General features: G+C 44.8%; 1 protein-coding gene across 1 annotated transcript in view; it reads right to left on the bottom strand.

Moving 5' to 3' along the window:
• LOC142579329 (KICSTOR subunit 2-like) overlaps positions 1 to 25,038 on the bottom strand; it is a 48,635-nt gene that overhangs the window by 9,784 nt on the left and 13,813 nt on the right. Inside the window, exons 6-9 of the mRNA XM_075689399.1 lie at positions 23,782 to 23,874; positions 16,357 to 16,451; positions 1,176 to 1,338; positions 138 to 236 (exon numbers count right to left, since the gene is read on the bottom strand). Coding sequence (XP_075545514.1) covers positions 138 to 236; positions 1,176 to 1,338; positions 16,357 to 16,451; positions 23,782 to 23,874 — 450 coding nt within the window. The remainder of the gene's footprint in view (positions 1 to 137; positions 237 to 1,175; positions 1,339 to 16,356; positions 16,452 to 23,781; positions 23,875 to 25,038) is intronic.

Here is a 25,038-nt window from a genome sequence, read left to right as displayed (position 1 = left end):
TTTCACAGCCTTGACGCATAGTGCAACACACATACAAAGCAAACAAAGAACTATATATATATATTTTTTGTGGACGTACACTCTACTGTAGTTAAGAAATAATGAAGTAGCAAGAAATGAAGGCCACCGCCACTCACGGAATCATAGAAGTACACAATCCCCTCAGAATTGAGATCATCAGCCTTCTTTGTGATGATCATTATAATATTAGGTCTGTGCTGCTTGTCTTGGTGGATCTGCATGCGAGAAAACAGAGCAGTATGTTGTTGACTGAAGTCAGAGCAGAAATCAAATTTCACACGCAGGATGGAAATGCATAGAATCCCGGAATGTAAAGTTGTGAAGGTTCTGATCACAGAAGAAACTTGACGCTGTGGATATGAATAACAATGTGAGGTCTCACTCAACGGAAGAAGAGAAACACATTTGGCAGACTTATGTGACCTTAGCTATTTAACACCCCTCTTCCCACCTCAACTACTGCTCTGGGTTCAACTCGTCCACTCAAAATTATCTGGTCACCCTGACAAGTACCCAAAACAAAGGCCTGAAAGTGCAGTGCATTTGTGATGACTATCAAGGGAGAAAAGGTCCTACAGACATAATGAAACTATCAAAAATTTTACTCTTTTGTAACTTGCTTGTATTCCCTGCTGCCAAGGGGAGGGTGAATTACTTATATAATTGCTGCTAAGGAAAGCAGTGGTTGCCCTGATGGAGGCAAGTTCCCTTGTTGAAACGTCAGCCTGATGCTTCCTTTGTTCAATAACTGCTGATCACTTTAAGGTCTCCATAATTTTGTGAACCCTCCCAAGAAAACACCAATACTTCCTTTCCTTGGTTTTCCACACTGTTGCATTACGCTGCCACAGGACTCAGGCAAGTACACCTGCCCCATATGTCTGCATGTTTTCTCCATTTTTTTTGTGCTTATGTAGACAGTACAACAGAACCTCACTAACCTGAAACTGACAAGATCAGGAGAATACCTATGTTTCACACATTAGGAGTTTTGTTCACTGATGTTCTAGCAGATATACTAGTACTTTATGCCACTCTGAAGCAAAGGTTTCGGTACATTCATAGGACCCAAGCTTCTTACTTTTGAACTTTTGCATGGTTAAAACATCCACAAGTCACACAGTGGTATCTATATAGTGTTTTCACAGACTTACAGTGGGATAAGAATAGATGACAGGATAGGAGTCGATTCCTTTGGGAGCTTCGACGATGTGGTCTGGGTGGCAGTAGCCATGTTCATAGTAGCCTTCAACTCCTAGTGCTTCAAAGAGCAACTGGACACACAGTGCATCCGACTTTTTGCACAAGCTGGCTATCCTGGAGAGTATATGAAAAAAAGCGAGAAATAAAAGGAATAAATCGATGAAATGAATGGTGCGGCTTCTGAGCATCAAGAATTGGTCATGTCCCACTTAGTGAAGCTCTCAAGTACACAAAATAAGGCAAATGTTCACCAATTATATGCGCAAACTCCTGGAAATGTACACAACACTGGCAGCATTAAAACACTGATGACAGCACAAAAACACTAGCACAGCAAATGCAGCGCGATGATGGATAACAATGGAAGCATGATGACTTAAAAGGGCCCCTCAACGTGTCAAAGATAGCTTCTTAGATGACATCAATAGCACTGTCACAATGCAGTAATTCATGTGTATACGAAATAACTATGTGCCACTGTTATGATTGGAGAAGAATGTAATGTGTTATTTGTAGTGCTGTGTGAATAGCAAAATTTTGGGTGCAAAGCGAATTCGAATATTAAAGTTTGAGTGCGAATTTATTTTTTGTATTTATTTATTAATACTGTAAGCCTTGACAGGCTCTTACAGGAGTGGGAACAAAAATGACAAAAAGTACAGATTGCTAACAAGACAAAACAGAAAAGAAAAAGAATCATCTGAAAATAAGAAATGAAAGAAAACAACATCCTAAACAGTACAGACTAACAGGAAAGGGTACACATTAGACATTGATTTCGGAATAAGAACTGCAAGCGGCATACACAGTAAAAGCATACACTAAAAAAAAGTGCGATCAGCATAAATATGAAAAACATACACTCGGTGAGCAGTGCTTTTTTCTTTTCTACAACAGCACAACTTGCTGATCAAAAAAAATTTTCAATCTTGACAGCAAATGTGATGACAGATTCTGAGGACACAATATCGTGTGGCAGTTTATTCGATAATTCTATGACTGACGGAAACAAGGAATACTTGAATGTATTACAGCGGGAGATATATGGCCTAACACTCTTGTCGTGGTTTGCTCTGGCTGAGCGCTGGTATGGTGGTTATAGGTATTCGTGTTTGCTTATATTAATGCTGTCATGATAAAGAAGGTAGGGAAACTTTAAGGCATCAACGCATCGGTAAATTGCCAAGGTTTGAATGTTTGCCCTGTTGTGTAGTGCGGTTATGCTGACATCACGTGAATACTGCGAATACGCAAACCGGAGAGCTTTGTTTTGAATTCTCTCAAATTGGTTAAAAAGGTAGATTTGGGGCGGATTCGAGATAATACTGCCATATTCAAGGATTGGCCTTACAAGGGCTGTATAACTTGCGAGCCTAAATTTGGAAGGTGCCACTGCAAGTTTCCTGCGAAGGTATCCCAGCTGTCTATGAGCTTTTGTGCACGTCTGCTTAATGTGAATGTCCCATTTTAATGTGTTTGTGATGGCAACACCCAAGCATTTAATTGTGTCGGCTTCTTTTACATGTAATCCCATTAGATGATACGTGCAAATTTTAAGGGTACCTTTTTCCGAGTTATACACATGGATGAAGTTTTTGCTACGTTAATTTCCATTCCCCATTCTTGACACCATCTGGCAACGTTAGTTAAGGAGGAATTAAGTCATATATGGTCGTTAATCGTCCATACTGTGGTGTAGATGACGCAGTCATCTGCAAATAGCCTTACTGTTACATCAGGTTCAACATAAGAATGAATATTGTTAACAAATATTAGAAAAAGAATTGGACCCAGCACAGACCCTTGTGGAACACCGGAGTAGACATCTAACTCTTCAGATTCAGTGTCATTTATTTTAACGTACTGGTTGTGGTTTGAGAGATAGGCGGTTATCCAGTGTACTAAGTTAGTGCCAATCCAGATATTCTTAAGCCTGTCAATCAATCTTGGATGGGGCACCCTGTCAAGTCCAGTATGAAAGCTGTGAAATTATGTTTAGAGACATGTCAACTATGACTTAGATCTGAATACAAATGAAACAAGATAACCTTTACAACACGATGTGTTTTACATGACATGCTTTGCCCCAATACTGACAGACGGCAATGTCATACTGGTTTGACAGGTTTTACATCTTGTTGTTGCTGCAAATGATGCTAATGCGTAATGATGATTTCTTCTGAATGAAATAGGCAAGTGCTAGTACAAACAAACATGGTATTAAATTGCATCCGCTGATAAATGCCACCTCTGTGTGAATTTTAAGGGCTAACAACCTGCAGCATCAAGTGGACAGCACTGGCGATGACAGATGATAGCACCTTCGTGTTTCTGAAAATTCTGCATTTTGGAGTTGTTGCCACAAATGACACTGACAATCAATGATTATTTATTTTGTAAGAAAAAGGCAAATAGTACAGGCAGACATGGTAACCTGCAGCCACTGCTAAATGCTACCTCTGTACGAATTTTGAGTGATAATGAGCTGTCACACGAAATTGATGGTACTGGTGATGCAGTGAAGTGCCAGAGATGCAAGCAAACATTAATTTGCCTTAGCTTGTGTCAAACACATGTTAGCCACAGAGGCACCTACATAAAACAACACAAGTATTACACATAACTGCCACTCATTCTGCTTTCGAACGGAGCTGTGAAACAGACGGAGGCAGGGCCTGTTTCACTTATACATTCGCATGATACTTCTGTTACCTTCAGATTTTGCTGATTATTCATCTAAGCATTGTGTGATCACTTGGCTCACTCAGTGCTGACACAGCTGTCAAAGTGCATCATCAAATATGTGGTGTAGAACATCAGGGATGCAGAAACGATTACACAGTGGCGTGTTGTTTTGAAGAATAAGTACTGTATTTACTCGCATAATGATCACAATCGCGTAATGATTGCACCCCTGAATTTTGTTGTCAAAATTCGATTTTTTTTCTTTCCTGTGTAATGATCACACCTTGAACTTGTCACAGCGACATGTTGTGTGCCAAGTCTAGCTAATGATGATCGCCCTTACTATCTGTTGAATGCTATGCAAACGACTCTTGAAGACATACCAAGCATGCACCCAACATTCTTAAGCAGTTGCCCCATTTCATTCCTTCCATCACTTTCTGCACTTCCATGAAAAAAAAAAAAGCTAGAACCAAACTTGCCTCGGCTTTATTATTTGTAGGCTTCATAATGGTTTTGGTCAACAACAACAACATAAAAGGTGCCTTTCAATTCTTCTCATCTGCACTCGTGGGCACACAACAAATCGCGAGTGGCAACGATGGTGAACACGTTTACACTGATGTATCAGAAGTACCCTATTCATATGCCGACGCTTGTAACGCAGCTAAGATATTCGCCCACCCTTAGCGGAAACGTGCCATATTAGGATAGCAGTGATGACAAATGACGTAGTTTCAGCAGCATGCCCACCATGTGTTCCTATGTCACTGGCAGCTAAGCGCGCCCATCTCTATTTCTGTCCCCTCAAAGTGGACATGGCTACGTTACTGTCGCAAACTTGCCAATATTAACAATATTATTCATTACTGATACGAAAGAAACTGTTTCAATGTGTGTAATGTAATCACAAGAAGAAAAACAATAGCGTTCGGCGCATTCGGCTTGCTCTACCGGCCGCCATTTTTTTTTTGTCCCGCATTGACAGCGGCAGCCGCCTGCTTGTTGACCCATTGTCATCCCGCAGCAAACGTGGGATGAAAAAAGAAAATGTTTCTTTTTGCGGGAAATTTAACTCGCATAACGATCGCACCCCTGAATTTGCGTAAATTTTTTTGACAGAGAAGTGCGATCATTATACAAGTAGATACGATAAGTGTGGCAGAACCTCGTGAAAAGTGTTGCAACTGCAGCAGCACCAATGAGGCAATGCACTGAAAGGTGGGACAGCACTACCGCCGACGCCGTCCGCATTTCCCCACGTTCACGCCGAACGCGCAGTGCCTGTAACTGCAGCCAGCATCTCTGACGGCCACTCGGCAAGTTTAGACAGTGAAAGGAGAGTTGGGCTCACTCGTCGTGTAGCGTCGGAAGTCGCTGCCTCTTCTCCATCGTGCAATCTTTCTGACACAAGTTCCTGTTGTAGATCTGTGTTTACTAGCGTTTACGCTATCGCATTTCGTAAACATCTAAAGTATTGGTGACCACGGACTTTCGAAACTTTGCAACTATTTGCTGACTACAGTGAGAATGGAATCCACCGGTGACTCCAGACAAACCTCTTCCAACACCGAAGCGGCCCAAGCAGTCTCTGCTTTTACATTCCAACTACTCACGTTCTGGCCAGCTGACCCTTTCCACAACTACAACCACCGGACGTACTTCTATATCGTTCAGACTCCCAAATTTCACCGGGCTTCTTCACCAGTCGGAGGCCTATGTAGCAGCACTCACCTACGAGGCAACACGCCGAAAGATGGGACAATGCTACCGCTGATGCTGTCTGTGTTTCCCCATGTTCATGGCGAATGCGCAGTGTCTGTAACTAGAGCCAGCATCTCTGATGGCCGCTTGGCATGTTTAGACAGTGGAAAGACAGTTGGGCTCACTTGTCGTGCAGCGTCAGAAGTCGCTGCCTCTCCTCTATCGCGCAACGTTTCTGATACAAGTTCCTGGCGTAGATCTGTGTTTACTTGTGTTTACACCATTGCATTTCGTAAACACATGCACGCGACATCTACAATGTCCGTCGACATGGTCGGGGGCCTATGTAGCAGCACCAACCAGGCAATGCCCCCAAAGATGGGACAGAGCTACCGCCGACGCAGTCCGCATTTCCCCGCGCACATACCAAACGCGGGGAAATGCAGACAACGGCGGCGGTAGCTCTGGTCCATCTTTCAATGCGCTGCCTTGTTGGTGCTGCTACACAACCATGGAAACAACGCCATTAACAACCAAAACAAGCTTGGCAACCATCATGTGCTTGCTTTTGCTACGCAACACAAATGCGCTGCTGCTATTGGGTGCCGCAGTGTTGCATCAATGGGAGAGTGAAATGGGCATGTAGAGCCATGCAAATTCATATTGAGGGCTGCTCTCATTTGTTTGTATTTCGAAGTTCCGGCATCCAATAACTTACGTTTGTGTGCATTCATCATCGTAATTTCTGCTGCTCTTGCTTTCCTGACATGTTGAGAATAGATATAAGGCAAAGAAAAGTGGTGTCCTTGAAGAAGTGCTGGAGGGCCCCTTCAATGGGGCCAATCTCAACAAATTTTGGGCCCCATAAAAATTTCGAGAATGCTTAAAGCGCCACTGAAACGGTTCGGACAAATTTTGTAGATGCATAGGGTACAGCTACAGTTAGTGATTCGCACCACAATTTGTGTGAAACGTCTCATATTAAAAGAGCTACGGACGATTAGAAGTTACCCTCCTCAATAGTAGTGCATTTTCTCCTCAACCTGTTCGCCGAGTGATCGGGGCTAAGCTCCGCCTTCATTGGCTCTGCGTCACGATGGCGCGTTGTGTCGTTGACTTCGGGTTCTCTAGGAGCGAGCGCACGAAGCCTCTCAAAACTCTCCGCCAGCTGCTTGGCAGTCGACCCCAAGCGAGAGCTATCGAAGCAGCGTACGTTGCGAGTATTATGTTGCAGCGTCGAACGTGTCTGGTATTCCCGTAACCACAGCCGAGCTGGGCGTTTCGACGGAACGGTGGAGGCATAAACTCAAGCTGATGAAGGAACTTTAGCGTAGACGTACGTGGGCTGCCTGATCGGTCTGCACGGTGCAGCCACCCGCTAGCGCAGAGCTTAACTAGCCAAACAAAGATCTAATATTGCTCTAACCAAGTATAAAACATTTTAAACATTTACAAAAACGTGTTAACGATGACACTACTGCGAAAAATTTCCACTAGCAGCAAAGAAGAATACATTTTGTTACTGCTACTGTGTGTGGTTGAGCTCTGTGCCACCAGGTGGCTCCAATGTGCAGACCATTCACATTTGTGCTTCTGCTCATTCTGTGAAACCACACGGTCAAACGGCCAGACCCTGTCACCTTGCGCTTGGGTTTACCCAAATGCCAGAATCGCAAAACGCTAATGTATTAGTAATCTTCCGGTGTAAAGTTATGGCCACAAGCACACAAATCCTGGCGCCAATCGGCTAGCGGCAGTCCGATGCGCTGCAGCCAGTCCGCTCATCTGCTGCCTTGCAGAGGGACACGAGGTTACAGCTTGACACATTGCCAGTCACTACGTTTGCAGTCCACAACACAACAAAATCAAATCATAGTGCTCGCGAAAAGACTGAGACCAACTCTGATCGCAGAGCTCTCGTCAAAATGGAGCACGTTGTAACACAAGCAGACAATGCTTGCTGTGTGCCAAAAGTGCTTAAGTGTAGTGAGAAATTGTTCTCGTGCATTGTCTTTCTGTTACTTCTTTTTTATAGAAACAAATTAACTAACATTCCAACTATTATGAACATCATTTGTTCACCATAAAGGTGGAAAAATTATTGATGACGCGCCCTGGGCAAACAATCGAATAGCTTGTAATACTACGCCAATTAAGTGATTTATGTCATATGGGTAGGGGTGGCTGAAAATTCCACCGAGCAGTGTGCTGCAATCAGCAGCGATGTACGTTTTTAAAACCTTATAATAAGTTACGTGCTTTACGCGGAGCACTCAGATGCATAAATTAATGACCAGAAGGACATACTCTAATGACTCAGTATATTTGTACAAAATTGTCAAAATCGTTTCAGGGTCCCTTTAAGCTTTGGCTTTAAGGGTGGAATGCAATAGCATTCAATGATCCCTGACTGCTTCTCACGCTTTCCGGCAACTGCAGCTTATGTCACCATAATGTTTACCAGGAAATGCTGGCAGCCAAAGCTATGCATGAAGGTGAGCTTTCTGGTAGAAATGCGGCCTCTTGTGTGGGCTGTGATATGGTGGAGGTAAGTGCCATCTGAAGGTGTTTCAAGGAACCAAGCATGCCACTCTGTGGCCTCCGAGATTTGCACACATTGGCGCGTGCAAATCTTGGATGCCGTGGCCGGTCTGTGGATGGTAGAAATGCTGGAAAAGGGGTTTGTATTTGAGTTTCCGGGTAACAAAATTATGTTTTCTCGTATATTCATACTACAATCTGACACTATCATGTCTGTAGGTAGTGTATAAGTCATGCTTTACGATTTTCTGATGTATGTTACTTTGAGAAACTCAATTAGTTCAGTAGTTTCTTTACGCTACACGGAGGGGCTGCGTGGTTGGGTGTGCATGGTTTGGAATGATTTCTGAAGAAATGATGGTCGACACTGGACGCCGATGCTGGATTTTCTGTCACACGGGGCCCTTAATTCTATCATGTTAGAAAGCCTAGCTTCAGAAAGGGCAGGTGCATAGTGCAGCTTCTGGGCAAAATTTTACGTTTGATATGCGGATGCATGAGTCACAAAAGGCTTGTAAAAGTTGACATTTTTGATATTGAAGCCAAAAAGCCACTATTACCACTCAGCGGAAGCAGCGCACATCACGGAATGCACGGCACCTGAGCCTTATCTCCGAGATTAGGCGCTAACCATGGCACAGTGGCATGGCAAAGGACCAGGCAGGATTCCGTAAAGGCTACTCAACAATAGATCATATTCACACTATCAATCAGGTGATAGAGAAATGTGCGGAATATAACCAACCCTTATATATAGCTTTCATTGATTACGAGAAAGCGTTTGATTCTGTCGAAACCTCAGCAGTCATAGAGGCGTTACGGAATCAGGGTGTAGACGAGCCGTATGAAAAATACTGAAAGATATCTATAGCGGCTCCACAGCCACCGTAGTCCTCCATAAAGCAAGCAACAAAATCCCAATAAAGAAAGGCGTCAGGCAGGGAGATATGATATCTCCAATGCTATTCACAGCGTGTTTACAGGAGGTATTCAGAGACCTGGATTGGGAAGAATTGGGGATAAAAGTTATTGGAGAATACCTTAGTAACTTGCGATTCGCTGATGATATTGCCTTGCTTAGTAATTCAGGGGACCAATTGCAATGCATGCTCACTGACCTGGAGAGGCAAAGTAGAAGAGTGGGTCTAAAAATTAATCTGCAGAAAACTAAAGTAATGCTTAACAGTCTCGGAAGAGAACAGCAATTTACAATAGGCAGCGAGGCACTGGAAGTCGTAAGGGAATACATCTACTTAGGGCACATAGTGACGGCGGATCCGGATCATGAGACGGAAATAATCAGAAGAATAAGAATGGGCTGGAGTGCGTTTGGCAGGCATTCTCAGATCATGAACAGCAGGTTGCCATTATCCCTCAAGAGAAAAGTATATAATAGCTGTGTCTTACCAGTACTCACCTACGGGGCAGAAACCTGGAGGCTTACGAAAAGGGTTCTACTCAAATTGAGGACGACGCAACGAGCTATGGAAAGAAGAATGATAGGTGTAACATTAAGGGATAAGAAAAGAGCAGATTGGGTGAGGGAACAAATGCGAGTTAATGACATCTTAGTTGAAATCAAGAAAAAGAAATGGGCATGGGCAGGACATGTAATGAGGAGGGAAGATAACCGATGGTCATTAAGGGTTATGGACTGGATCCCAAGGGAAGGGAAGCGTAGCAGGGGGCGGCAGAAAGTTAGGTGGGCGGATGAGATTAAGAAGTCTGCAGGCATGGCATGGCCACAATTAGTATATGACCGGGGTTGTTGGAGAAGTATGGGAGAGGCCTTTGCCCTGCAATGGGCGTAACCAGGCTGATGATGATGATGATGATGATGGCACAGTGAAAGATCTCAGAGGCGACATGCTGGGACTTGCAACATCACCAGTAACCATAAGGGGCATGCGTTGTCTGATTAGGTAGAACTTAAAGGCTGCTAAGAAAAAAAATTTGACAATTATTAGCCCTGCAGGTTTGCCAAAATTGCTTCCGTAGTATATCTACATACAGTTGAACCCACTTATAACAATATTCAAATGCCATGAAAATTCCACTGTTATAACCGATCATTGTTAAAACCGAGTTGTATGAAAAAATCAAAATGGGGAGATTGCAGAGCTGATCTTAGCAAACTATAATGGTGGGGAGGCCAGTGCCCCTGACCACTATATCCCAACCACGTTCCTCCATCCAGCCGCTGATTGTGCTCACTCGTTTTAACTGCTTCCTGGGCGCTTCGATCACGTGTAACAAGTCATGGCTGTCGGCGTTAAAGAATGGCACTGATATAACTGCAAAGAAGGGTCGCGGGTAGCAAGCGATATGCGAGCACCGCCGAGGCAATGCTTTTGTGGGCCCAAAAGGGGCCTTTTAAAAAAAATGTGAGGAGGTTGCCACGGCAGCCTGTCAGCTTGAGAAATCCAGAAGAAACACTGAGGCGAGAATGTCACAAGCGTCTCGCCACATATCGTCGCACTGCATTGCACAAGAAAACCCTATGTTCGTTAGCCTTGCCGACATCCTTCTCCAAGGTGTCCAGGTGCTCCATGTGTTGCAGCGGAAGGTTCCTCGTGAAAACAAAGCCCCGGAGAGACTGAGTCATCTGTCGGGCCCCCTGAGAGGACAACGTTGAGGCAGCCTGCCCTATCACGTCATCACTGCTGTCGTCGCCATCACAACCGATGCAAGCATGTTCGCGACGATTGCCGCATCGGTTAGAAGCACTTAGCACTTAGTTTCCAAATTTATAGCCATGCGCTTTCTTTTCACCAGCAACGCCGTGCATTGCTGATTATCAGCAGGCAGGTCAGTCATCTTCCATCTCGGCGGTGAGTTAAAGGAGGCTGAGAAACCATGGGGCCAGGAACGATTTCGATGCAAAAGATGAACACGGGGCTGTTTGCAGAACTGCGCTGAATGAGGAGTCAGAAAACAAGATGCGAGCAGCACAGATGGCGCAGTCCATTCGTGTTTCGGAGGGTGGTGCGGCGTAGAGATATGGGCGCAGCCCATTCATGTTCTGAGGGGCGGAAGGGCAACGGGAGAGAGGCACGCGGGGAAGGCTGGAAAATGAGTGCGCAGCGGCCGTTCGAGCAGCGGGCCATCGTGCAGAGGCTCGAATTTGTTTTCTTTTTTTCTTTTCAAGGATTTCGCATTTCACTACCTTTCGGCTCGGACACCGAGCCGCCAGACTTCATCGTTATAACCGATAACGTGGCATCGGGGCATTTTAGTAAACGGGTTATTTCACCATGCAAAACATACAAAAGTTGACGGTGCAGCAGCTTCTCATTGTTATAACAGATATATTGTTAAAACGGGTATCATTATAAGTGGGTTCGACTGTATTACTCATTTATTGCCAGTTTATCAAAAGTGAGATTTCATTGCAGCTGGCCTTTATATGCTGTCATGGTGAAATGTTGCAGGTGGTGATCATATCCTATAGAGTAAAGTCTATCAGTATGATTCCAGCTGATTCAATTTTTCAGTTAATTTGATCCCAACTAAAAATCCCAGCCAATGTCAATACATTTCTATGGGCCACACTTTCAATCCTGGAAATGTGCCCGACTGGCTGGATGGCGTTTTTTCTGGTCACACATTGAGCTGATTGCCATCTTTGTCTGCAGCGCTACAGTTGATGATAGTGCAGCTACAGGTATGTAGCTCTTCACTAGTGCTTAGCACGGTAAAAGTATGGCACAGATAGAATGTAACTCAGCTAATCAGGAAGAATGCATGCATGCAAAAGGGCTAGTGCTTGTCACACATTGTAAGTGTGGAACTATATATTTACACTTTGCAAAAAAGCCGTTACCCATGTACATAAATGAATTAGACGGAAGAAGACGTCCTGCACAACGTTGGGGAACCTCCTGCAGCTGTGGCTGCAAAAACAGCACCAGGTGAGAAGGGCACAAGCAGCAGACAGAATAAGATAAAGGCAACATGTATAGGGACAGGTGCTAGAGGAGAGGTATGAACACTATGTGTTGAAGAACAGCTGGTGCTCGGTCCAAGGCTCCCTCTACAGTCACGTCATTACAGTACCCGCAGCACACACAACCCGGGACTAACTGTGACAGGGACTAACTGTGGTGTGCTGGTTGATTCATTTGTTCTTGCGAGCGTCATCCCCTGTAAGGCCAAAAGGAAGGAATTGCATAGCTGTTGACCCCTTGCTGCGTAACTATGTTGATGATGCAGGGAGGCTAAGCCTAAATGTGTCGACCCTCGCTATGTCGGCTATTTACGAACCTGTTGTGTTGAGATCAACTGCAGTTACGGAAGAGTCAACATTGCTTACGTCACTGATATGAGGGCGATGCCGGTAAGATTAGTTTGGGGCACACGGCATACCCGTGGCAGTAGACAATGAGTGAAGCGTGGACTTCGCACATTTTTCGCTACTGCATCTGCCGGGGCCTCACATCGCTGAAAGTAATTGGCAAGGTGGTGCAAGCACTGTAGTTGAGGCTGTGGAGGATAAGGGCAGAGTGGGGCCGAGAGTGCCGTTAGCAATGTGGAACTATGACAGCACAGGTGTAATTATGGTGTCCTCACAGGAGCTACTGCTTGCGAGACAGTCAATCTTGCTTGTCCACTGGTATCATTCAGAATGATTGGCAAAGAATGATGATTTGGCTCTATGATGGTTGACTTCTGCTGGCTCAGAGTCCTAGGTGGCTCATGTTGTTAGCAGAGTGGATGCTCTTGATGGAAGAACAGGTGGCAGATTCAGGACATGGTGGGAATGACATCAATGAAAATGCAGTATGATGGGAAGACTAGTCGCCTGCAGTCTCTTTGTTTGTCTTCCTCTCTGTTGTGGTTCCTTGAATGTACCCTGATCAGATGCAAACTCAGTGGTGAGCTGGATAGAAGAAAGCTTGCATGACGGTGATGTTTTAACTATGCTGAGGTATTTGCAGCACTGTTGTCATTGTACTGCACGATGTGGTTTGTGCCTCTAAGTGAGTGGTGGTTGGCATGAGCACATCACAAGGGCATTTGGAGTGTCCGAGAGCAAGTTCAGCAGGCTCGGGGGCCAGGAGAAAACACAGTAGTGCTGCAAAGATGTTGTCGGTCAGCAGACCATATTTGAGAGACAGTTCAATGATGGCACTGGCAAGAGGTGCTATTGGTGGGCACACAGGTAATAGTGCAGATGGCAAAGATGGAACCAAGCCGCAGTCGAGGCTAAATGACCGCGTTGCTGGTGAGGGAGACATCAATGGCGTGACGCTGAAATTAGCCAAGGCGTCTGCCTTTAGGTTGTCGTAATGTGCGGAGGAACTGAGCAAGTATAAGGACTGGCAGAGAAGGATGTCAGCAGGGAAATTAACTTCCAGAACTTTGCATTTGAACGGTTGGATCGTGATCAAGTTCCGAGCCATGGCAATCTCCATCTTGACGAACCAGCCTAGAACATCTTGCAGCTCAAACCTGGGAAGTGACTGGCTGAACTGAGGCGTCGGCCAACCTGCCATAGTCACTCTGTTTGAAGGAGAGGTGTGACACATCAAGTCTCCAATGTGTTGTTGAGGTCACCATTGCTGATGACCACCAGGGCCACATTTACATGAGAAGAGCATCAGCGGCCCTGGCATATGAACTTTCCTGGCCAACATGTTAGAGTGCAGGCCCAGTAACTTGGAACATTCCTTTTCTAGCTCGCGCTCTGTTGGTCATCGACTTCCTTTGCAAGCCTCAAGAGCGACTGCTAGTGGCACCTTGGAACAAGTGAAATTTTATCAAGTTGATAGGAATTCATGTTACTGAAAGGCAGGCAAGCCTTTCAGTAACATGGACACAAGACACAAGCTGCTGCGGCGGGTCACTATGTACTGTTCTCGATCGCACATGCCTCACACATTTTCTCGTTTACATGAGATCTAGCGGCTGGAAAACGTATCATACGATCGCAGTTTGCCAACATACTGAGCCCTGGTGCCGAAAAATTTTGTTTTCCAGGAATGCATGAATCAGTAAGAATGAGCGTAACTCTACTGGATCCTTTTTTGTGTTCTCGATTGCGAGTGTTGGCGCCGGGAAAACATACATAACGGAAACGTATCAACAAAGCTCTACTACCACGGCGGCTGCATTTTGATAGGAGCGAAATGCGAAAACACCTGTGTACTTCGATTTAAGTGCACATTAAAGAACCCCAGGTGGTCGAAATTTTCGTAGTCCTCCACTATGGCGTGCCTCATAATCAGAAAGTGGTTTTGGCACATAAAAACCCCATATATATATGTATATGAGCTCTACTGTACCAATACATATACTATAGCCCAAGATAATTTCAAGCCATTAAGGAGCCTTTAAGTAAAGATAGTAAAAAAACAGAATGAAATAAGTCTGTGGTAAGGTCTAAACTGAAAACCATTGCGTGATGTGTGCTTGTGCTGTATGAACGCCACTGTTGGATAGAGTAAAATTGAGAGAGCCCAAAAAAGGACATGCACAAGCCTGAACAACACAGTTCTGTCTGTGCCCTTTTTTTGTGCTCTTTTAATTTTACTATACACCATGAACCAACTCACCCAGCAGCGAGCCTTGTTAACCCCTGAAGCAGTTGCTGTCCTTCCCTACACTTTTGTTAAAATGATGTGCATACGAATTTAACCTAGCCATGAAGAAGTCAGCAAGCAAATTACTGGCTATGTAGATGGTTCTAATGGAATTGATGGTATTCTACATTACAAACCTATGCACTCTGCTATGAAGGCAACAATAATGGCTTTGTGTCAATCTTGTACGCTGAGAGTTGTTTAACCTGTCCTGAAATTACATATGTATATGTAATACAAAGTTTATATGTGAACAAACAGCGCAGGAGACCACCCAGCCCACATTGGCACACTTCTGAATTACATGGTTTTAAATTCATAAGCTTTTCAATGCTTACCCAATGAGAAAACTGTTTGTCTGTCCTGCAAGACGATCGCTTTCAAGATAGTGCCCACAGCAGCGAGCAAATTCACCTTCATGCTGCCTCTAGCGTCAACGCGAGCTACACTGCGAGAACACGCAGCACACGAAGCTGTCAGTACTGTCACAGAAGAAAGGAGCCTTGCATCAACAACGACCAAACAAAGACTGAGTTTATTCAGCAAAGAGGAAAGGGAACACGGCGGGAAACAATGTTGGGTACGGAGTGGCTCTAGTGATCACATCCATTACAAAACCGAAACTGAGGATATCACACCATCGCAGATTGCTTTCGAGATTGGGGCCCATGTGTCTCTCTTCAACACGAATTCAGTGGCGAGAACACAGAGCATACGACGCTGTCAGTAGTCGGCGCACCCTGTTGCTATCGCATATCGCATTCAAGATATGGCCCTCGCGGCCGCGCCAGAGGCAGCCACTGTCAGAGTGCGGTTGATCACGGTTCATAATGGTTCTACGCCCATGGATAAGGAGCTAGAGAGCGATAACGGCTTATAATGTAATGATCGAAATGTCATCAGCGCACATGGCGCCGCCACTTGACGTAGTTGGCTTGCATCATAAATTCACCTTGCGCTGCCATTGGCAGCAGTTTGTGTCACCACAGTGCTGTCATTTGTACTGGTTGGATTGAGTTTCATAACATTGATAATGACACTGGCCTGCGTAGAGAGGAGCAAGTGGCCCAGTGCTTACGCATACTCAAAGAACTCCCACAGGACTTCCTGTGTATATATACATATATGTATTTTGCTTTTTGTTCCTATAGGGATGTGCACACAAATTCGTGAATTGTTGCTGTGAAGCAGAATTCAATAGCTCCTGAGCCACCATGTAAAGTCATACAGGTCATACACCACATCATGTCAAGTCCTGCACCATGTCAGGTTATCATCACTTTCCGGAATACTTTCGCTTTCACAGCCTTTTGTGTGACTAGCACTGGATGCGTCAGCATCTAAGGGTAACAACACTCCTGGCACAGTGCCGAATGTACTAAGACAGCGTGTTTGACGCTGCACCAAAAGTGCTGTCTGCTGACACGTTCAGTGCTAGACATGCGAAACCTCGTGAAAGTGAAAGTATCCCTGAAAGTGGCCAACTGAGAATACTAGGCCATGATTGCTGATATCCTTCTAATCTTCACTAATGTGACACAGTATGGCCACTTTTCTGTCCCATGTCTAAAAAGGCTCAAATGCCACAGTCTCTTCAAGAAATACTCAATAGGTGTCATACCTCTGACAGTAGTCAATGGTCATCTTAGAGCCAAAAGTTTTCATCTCCTGATGTGTTGCCTGCCGACTCAGGATCTTGTAGAAGTAGAGAGTATACTGTAAAGAAAAAGTTCATGCTTCAGTTCAACAAGCAGTCACAATGTAAGTGGAATAAGAGGGAATAATAATAATCTACAATACAAGTCTGTTGAAGAAAGAAAACATTTGTTGATAATACAAAATATGTAAGACACACACATGGGCAATTACTACCTGTAAGGTATATTCATGGTACAAATCCAATACAAATCCCCTCCCCCACACATATACACATTCACAGTGTGCAAATTAGCCGTCATGCACATTGTCTATTTTGTGTCATATCAAAAAGCACTTTCATGCCTTTTCCAACATATAAATCAATCAGCCCGAGTTAGCACTCTGTTGTCAGTTGAACAAAATTCACAAGATCTTGGAAAGTGCTAGCTAATTGAGTATTTATTTTAGCAATGATGTCTACATGCAGGTTTTTACTGAACTTCATTCAGCATCTTGTAAAAAATTATAAAGTGATCTTGTATTCTAAAGCACTTGTGCATTGAGTGTAGCAGACATTAATATTAAATTGGGGGAATGTGTAAAAAAACTTGAACTAGGGTCTGCTCTGACACAAATGATAGCTTTAGGCAGACACTGCTGCTACACCCGATTTCTTATTTAGCTGGCGAAGCTATGGCTACATCAAGAAAGTGAAGAACCATTCCACTTCCAAGCCACCAAGGCAGACAGGATCAAGGCCATTACAGGTTGTATGGTTTTCCATCATTATTACAGCATGGGCACTAATGAAAGAGAACAGTTGGAAACGCGACATACAACAGTGACTAAGAAGGCAAAAGATACTTTTTCGGAAAACCCTTCACTACTTGTTCAGCTTGTTGAACTCAAATTATTTGCAATGTGCTACTGTGCGCAGCGGTGTTCTTGCCAGAAATTACATAGTCATCTTTAACTGAAATCTTTTATTCAAGGGAAACGGTGCCTATTACACATTCAAAATTCAATCAAATAATAAATATATGCAAGTTGGTTATGCCAGAAATTATAATACTAAAGATTTGCAGAGAGGTTAGAGTAAATGACACAACCTGTTTGTTTATTTCAATGCAGAAAGAAGGCAATTTCAAGAAAATTACATCTCTGGTGCCCAATGAATTGCTATGGTATGAATGGAAATGTAGTCTACCTCATTGCTAAGTTGCTTGGTATTAAGGAATCATGAAATATTTGCAACTGCCTGTGCATTCTATGAAACAGTCCAGCTATTCTACGGCGATTCACTGTTCCCCAGAAAACAGCATCATATGGCAGGTAAAGAAAACTCCATGGCTTCTCACATGTTAACGTGCTGCACAGTGCATTGGGATACAAGTAATGAAGCCAGCAAAAATATAGTGTATTGAGATACAAGTAACAAAGTTGACGAAGAAGTTGCAGGACTGCGCTGAAAGAGCGGTTCCATAGGAGAGTGTCATAGGAGACGGTGACTGCAATTACTGAACCCCAACATTGCCTCGGTGCAACCACGTGGGTAGCTATACAATTCACTTCTTCAGCAGCAGTTCATACCATGCGAGGAGGCGGCATAATGTGTACCAAAGAGTAAACACAAGTATAGAAACTATGCGGAGCACATGTCCCATCCCTTGACATGTGGCATGATACAGTGCAACTGCTACATGTTGCGACAGCTGGTAGAATACAATGCAACTGCAATGCAAAGTTTGCATGTATTGGTGGTACGTGGTGCACACCTCACATTGCATGACAAGGGGTACAATACAATGCAACTGCTACGTGGCATTGTATTCTGTATAGACTGTATAGACTGCATTGTATTCTGTAATACTGTATAGACTTGTGTAAGGGGTGCACTCAAACTTGACAGCCAAAAATGTGGAAAAAAAAAGATTCCATTGGTGATGCAATTGCATTCGGTGCCCCGATGCTGCGGGCACATGTTGGTACATTTTCGAATGCTGCACGATTCCACGTGCCCCTAATGGATAGTGAGAGCTGCGCATTGACCTCTGAGGAAACGGTACATTCGGGGATCCAGGTTGTGCAGTAGTCGCTGGCTGCGCCGGCACCATTTTGGCCAATAGGTTCGGTTCCGTATAAGGTCCACACCTTGTCAAAATTGCGAAAAAAAAAAGTGCTGCCCCTATAAGAGTCTGTATAGTAGTATGAAACTACAATGCAAAGTGTGCATGTATCGACGCTACGCGGCACATATCTCACATTGTGTGACTCCTCACATGCATACTACAACGTCTGTACAGGGCATGTTTCCGCGGCTGCTAGCAACTGCTAGTGTGGCGAAGTTGAGAGCAGCTGACCCCCACGCAGAGGGCCAGGGTTCAATCCCGGTGGGAAATGGGTATTTTTTTCTCATTTCTGGTGACAGCTGTGAGGGACACCGGCAGCGGTAGACAACATCAACTCTCATCATCTCTCTTTGTTCGTACTTTTTTTTTTTTGCTTTTTGCCTTTAACAATTGTATAAATTTTGTCACTCCCGTTGTTATTTCTGTTACACTATATCGATTAGAGCATAGTTTGTTTGGTTTTTTCTTTCTTCTTTCTTCTTTTTTTTTTTCGTTATCATTTGCTTTTCTTGCAACTAATTTATTATTATACTATCCACTGTTACGCTGCCAACTATGTTACAATTCTGTTGTAGTTACTAACCGAGGGTCCCGTTTTCAGTATGATTACTTTGGGACCCTCGTCTGTATATTACATTTATGTACCTATGTTTTTTCATATGAATAAACTTCAACTTCAACTTCAAAACAGCTACTGGATTGAGCCCATAACAGCTTATGAGCTCACAGATGATATCTTGATACAACATGCCAATACTACATCAAAATACCACAGCCAGTGCTGCAGCACAGACAGCACGGACGATTTGAAGTGCCATGGTTAGAAAAAAAAGGCACCTTATACATGATTTTTTATTTTTTTCAAATAGGCACTCCAAACATGAAGTGTACTTCCCCACAAGTACCATCCTCAAACACAAACACAAATACAGTAAACACAGGAATTAAAGGGAAGCTGAAGAGTCTGTCGAATTCAATAAGACGCTCATATACGGATGCAGGAACCTTATAAACTATGCAGGTAAAATTTTGTGGGGGATTTTTCACTTAGGTTAAATCGTCGGTTAAAATTGCGCTGTAGCTCCGCCCCCCGTCGAGCGCCGTGCGCTGCTGCTGATGCTGACGATGCGAGCAGAGACCGGAAACCACGGCGTAGTGACGTCAGCACTGGTGTTCCGTTCCTTTGCAGTCTCCGCGACCGTGCCTGACCATGCTTATTTCTGCGTGCGTGCCGTCCTAATCTGCTTCGCTCGACCCTACATTCCTTTGTTTGTGTGTATATAGAGTGCTAGTTGATGTGCGCAGCATCAATTGAACTTGTAGGCCGATCATGCCGGCGCTCTGCGCAGCCTACGGTTGCATGAACACCAGCGGCCGTGACGATGTTCCGATGTTCCATTAGTTCCCGCAAGACAAGAAGCTTTCAGCTAAGTGGGAGGCTGCTGTGAAGCGAAACAGCTTCAAGCGCTCAAGAACAACAGTGCTGTGCTCTAACCAGTTCCGTGACGACAATTACTACCAGAGTTTATCAATATCAAAAATGCGTGCTTTGGTATCTCCTTCGTGTTAGCACGCTGAACGGAACGTGCATATTTATCTCCCACCCTTGACGCATGTTTCATCGCCAAGCGCCGCAAATTTTCTATTCGCACGTGTGTTGTGAAACAGCCTGCATGCAGCTACCATAACGCAGTACAAGTGTAAAGTTTTCATGTGTTGGAAAGCCGGCTCACCCTTCTCTCGCACATATAGAGAAACCGACCATTTCACGTAGCCGACGGAATTCGCCAGTTACGAGTAGCGTGCGGATGGTGCGCTGATGATCGAAGGTTCTATACTACACATGCTACAACATCCGGTAAACTTTCCCAGCATTTAAACCATCTGTGTAGATTGCTGACAGCTTTGGGGCAGCACACAAATGCCGAAGATCGCATCACCGCTTATATTTTACGAGGAGGCATGCAGGAACATAACACTACAGTTGTTTGCCCGGAAACGTACTCACTGGATCGCTGAATGCAGCTTAGCAAAAAACATAGTCGCCAAAGAACATTTCCAACGCAAGGACATGCTAACACTTCGCCTTTGCTCGCATGGAAAGCACTGCTTGCACCAGCATTTTTTGCTTCTTGGAGAGGCCGACTTTTCGCAATCGGCTCGTACATGTAGGGACTAAAGTATAAACCCCATACAAGTGATCTTGCACGCGACAGCGACAAGCGAGGCGATGGCTGTCGCATTCACTCGTCGCCTACAAGCTGACCTCCACGCGAGTGACGGCTTTGAGCGACAATTTCCCGGTATGAGGGCAGCAATGTACGCGCCGAAACTAGCGTGACGCATGCTTTATCAATTTAAGTTTGTGTATTTTACTGTAAAGAGGAGCATAAATATTTCTGAAGGTCTTGCACTAGGTTCTTATTCTTGCACGTGTAAAAGTCAATAGTTTGCTCGCTCCCTGCGACAAACAGTAGTATTGGAGTTACCGTATTTATTCGCGTATAACCCGCACCAAAATGTGAAAAAACGCGTTTAAAAAGTGGGGGTGCGGGTTATCTGCGAATTTTTTCCTTGGGAGGGGGGGGGGGGGGTCGGCTTCACCGCAATGTGCGGCGGCCTCCCCGTGTAGTCCGCCATCCCGATCGTCATCGACGCTTGTCAAGCCGATGAAGGGCCAACGAAAGGCCAGCATTGTTGAGCCTCGCGTTAGGCGCTGTTTAGTGTACTTACCCCAGTTTGCACTGTTTGCCTGCTTTGTTTTGGCATCATGAGTGCGACTCGACGGCAGTGTTTCACAGCGAAAGAGAAGCTAAAGATTATAGCCGCTGCCGAAGAAATCTGCAACAGAGCTGCTGCAAGACAGCATGACGTCGACGAGTCGTGCATTCGCGACTGGAGGAAGAAAAAAGAGAGTCTCGAAGCAACGAACCGGAACAGGCGAGCGTTTCGGGGTCCGAAGACTGGCGCGTACCCCCACCTCGAGACGCAGCTTGCGAAGTTCATTGAGGAGCAGAGAAGTCGTGGCCACGCTGTTTCGACTGAGATGGCGCAAATGGAAGCCCTGAAGTTGGCCCGGGAATTGAACATTCCACGTGAGTTTCGTGCAAGCCGTGGATGGCTTCAGCGCTTCATGCGAAGACATGGATTTTCTATGCGGCGGCGAACAACCATGTGCCAGCGGCTTCCTGAAGCCTACGAGGAAAAGTTGTTGAACTTTCAACGATATGTGATCGCACTTCGGAAGGAGCACAGCTATTTGCTGTCTCAGGTGGGAAATGCTGATCAAACACCTGTGTACTTTGAGATGCCGATGGACACGACCATGGAAAAAAAGGGCTCCAAATCAGTCAGCGTGCTGACCGGCGGAAATGCCAAGCTGCGCTGCACAGTCATGCTATGCGCTTTGGCTGACGGCACGAAACTGCGCCCGTATGTGATTTTCAAACGCAAGACGCTACCTAGCATTCCACTGCCCCCAGGAATCGTTGTGCGTGCGGAAGAAAATTCGTGGATGAACAGTGGCCTAGTCGGTGACTGGCTTCGAGTAATCTGGGAGCGAAGACCAGGTGCCTTGCTGGCACGCCGGTCGATGCTCGCACTAGATTCCTTCAGAGGCCACTGCACTGATGCGGTGAAGGCTCGCCTTGCCGAGACCAGCACCGACCTCGTCATAATACCTGGCGGCATGACGTCCATGCTACAGCCACTCGACGTGTGCCTGAACAAGCCGTTCAAGGCACACGTGAAGCGGCTGTATGCCCAGTGGATGGCCGACGGCATGTACGCCCTCACACCGACGGGACGCGTGCGAAGGCCTGATATTCCATTGCTGTGCCAGTGGATCGTGGATGCGTGGAAAGCGATACCGGCCGATTTGGTGCGCAAAAGCTTTAAAAAATGTGCGATCAGTAATAGTCTGGATGGTTCCGAGGACGACTACGTCTTTGAGAGTGGCGATGAAGCCTCGGATGGCAGTAGTGAGAGCGGCGTCGATTAAGAATCGGATAACCAGTGACGTGGTGGCGGTCGTTTGAATAAATGTTCTGAAAACGAAAGGATCACTGAGTGTGAGTTGCATCTTTCTAGCGCTCATTTTTTTTTTTTTTTCAGGTAAACGTGCGGGTTATACGCGAGTTTTTTTTTTTTTTTTCCGCCGAGTTCAAAGTTAGGGGTGCGGGTTATACGCAGGGGCGGGTTATACGCGGGTAAATACGGTATGTGCATCCAGTTCCGGCTTCGCACTATTGGCTAGTCGCTCATAGCACTTCCGGGCAACGAGCGACGAGTTCTACATTTCTAGAAACGAGCGATCGAGTGACAACACCGAGCGATCTGTTCAAGCAACGACCTGTTTTGTCGCGCAAAGCCGTCGCCCGTCGCCATCGCGCGCAAAATCGCTCTCGCCTGGTTTGGAGTTAACGCCAAACTCCTCAGAGAAATGCAAGCTCTCGAAATTTTCCATGACCGTCTCAGCAAAACAGCACCAAACTACCTTGCACCGTGCTTCATGTGTAGCGGCAGCAGTCGGTTTGGATGAACACCATTGTGGACGTCATGAGGCGCCCGACCAATCAAAGGCGGAAACGAGGCGTGTGAGCTGCCCCGAGTCTGCTGCTGCACTTTTCGTCTAAATAAAATCTGTTTGCACTTTCTTTCACTCAATTTTGATGTGATATTCGAATTCAGAGGGTTGAAAACCATGACGTACTGCTCTTCACAAATATTTTCTGGAAAAGCTTTTAGCTTCCCTTTAAGGCCATCCTCACTTTATAACTGAAGTAACACAACAAATGGAAGCAATGTGTGAAATTCTGAGGCACTCAACAACTATTAAATGGAGAAGCTTTTGATTGAAGCGACCTGTCATGACCTAATTTCTATACTTCATATTGCTTTGAATATTCTTCTTCTGGAAGCAAAGTTACAAGTTATGACTGTGCAATGAGTACAATTTATGTGTGCATGCATGCAGACATTTCCTTGTAAGAATTTAGGTTAGGACAACGCTGGGATGTCCTGTGCAATGCCTACAGCTCTTGTTACAAACAACTTATTTTTAATTTTCTCTCACTTTTCTTCAATCCGTAAGCGAAATGAAGCAGCTGCCCAGCTGAGCCCACAAAATGTGAGTGTGTCTTCTTGTTTGCAGTTCAATAAAAGAAATGTCTTCAGCAGAACACTCAGAGAAAGTAATTGTGTCAAAAAATTGGACCTGCTGTGGAAAAGAGCTCAATAGTATTTATTTTCTCAAAGTTAGCTACTGTGTCAGCACTGACCTTTCCAACCATGAAGGCATTCAGTTTGTTGACCCATGTTACCAGTTGTGGAAGCCTGTCAGCTCGTAGCAGGGATGAAGCTGTTCGACGGTTCTGCAATATATTTGCAAAATAGAAAATAATCTGAGCAGTTTCTCATGAAACCATGTTGTGCCTGCTAACAGTCCTCAATAGCCAAGAGAAATATGAAACTTTTCTGCCCACAAACGAATGGCTGCTTGCTATAAGGATGGCCAGATATGGTATTGTTTATCCATAATTTACATGGTGAATATGGATACGAATACTGCCAGAAGACAATGAAAGAAAATGAAAGGAAGTAACAGGCTAATAACACAGTGTTGCATCTTTTATGGAGTTAAGAGGCACTAAAGGTTTGACCCGATCTTTTTCAATTTTCAAGGTGTCCTAAACTGTTTTCCAAGTTAAATTGTTTTTCAATGGTGGGGCTAAGGCACTGCTGCATTAATTACAATCAAAGCAATAAAATCTTTCTGCCTGCTCAAAACCTTACATAATCTCATAATCCTTACACTAACACCTGAGCACATGTGGCCCCCCAAAATATAAAGATGCATGAGTTTGCACCAGGGTGAGTTGTCTGAGTGCTTTCTTTCTTTTTCTTCTTTTCTTTTTTGCAGCAAAAGCTTATTAGGAATGCTTTGCCATATCTACAATGGTCTCATGCTGGTATTCACAGGCTATAAGGAGGTGTTCAGTACAGCACAGATACCAGCCATCATGAAGACAATATAGTACAGCCAAGGAAAAATACAAGTGCATGTGAAAAGAACTATCTGCATGAAGCAAGCTACCATAATTGTCCACAATTGAAGAGGTACACATTTATAAGGCATTGAGGCAAGAAGACAAAAGCAAGACAACAATCATTATTCACTGCATGCACTCAAAAAGTCAATGTGCCAAACTATGCAAGCTTATTTGAAGTAGTAGCTTAGCGCAAATAAAACCACGGACACAAGGAAGACAGACAAGGACAAGCGCTACTCACAACTGTTTAATGGAAGGAAGGATAGTGAATATATATATATACTATGCTGTGTTCTCGAGTTTGCTGTAAGAGCAGGCGGGGCTGCCGCACGAGGCATGAGAAGCCCTTTGTTGAGTGCTCCAGAGGGGTTGTTTATGCAATTCCCTTGCACCCTTGTGGGCAGCTCTACATTGGTCAAACTGAGCGTTGTGTGAATGACCGTTTAAGGGAACATGCGCAAAAACTAAAGAAAAAAGAGGATAAGG

The sequence above is a fragment of the Dermacentor variabilis genome, chromosome 4 (assembly GCF_050947875.1).
Source record: "Dermacentor variabilis isolate Ectoservices chromosome 4, ASM5094787v1, whole genome shotgun sequence".
Taxonomy (NCBI): Eukaryota; Metazoa; Arthropoda; class Arachnida; order Ixodida; family Ixodidae; genus Dermacentor; species Dermacentor variabilis.
The sequence above is the reverse complement of the archived record's forward strand: the minus strand, read 5'-3'. Positions and strand labels throughout refer to the sequence as shown.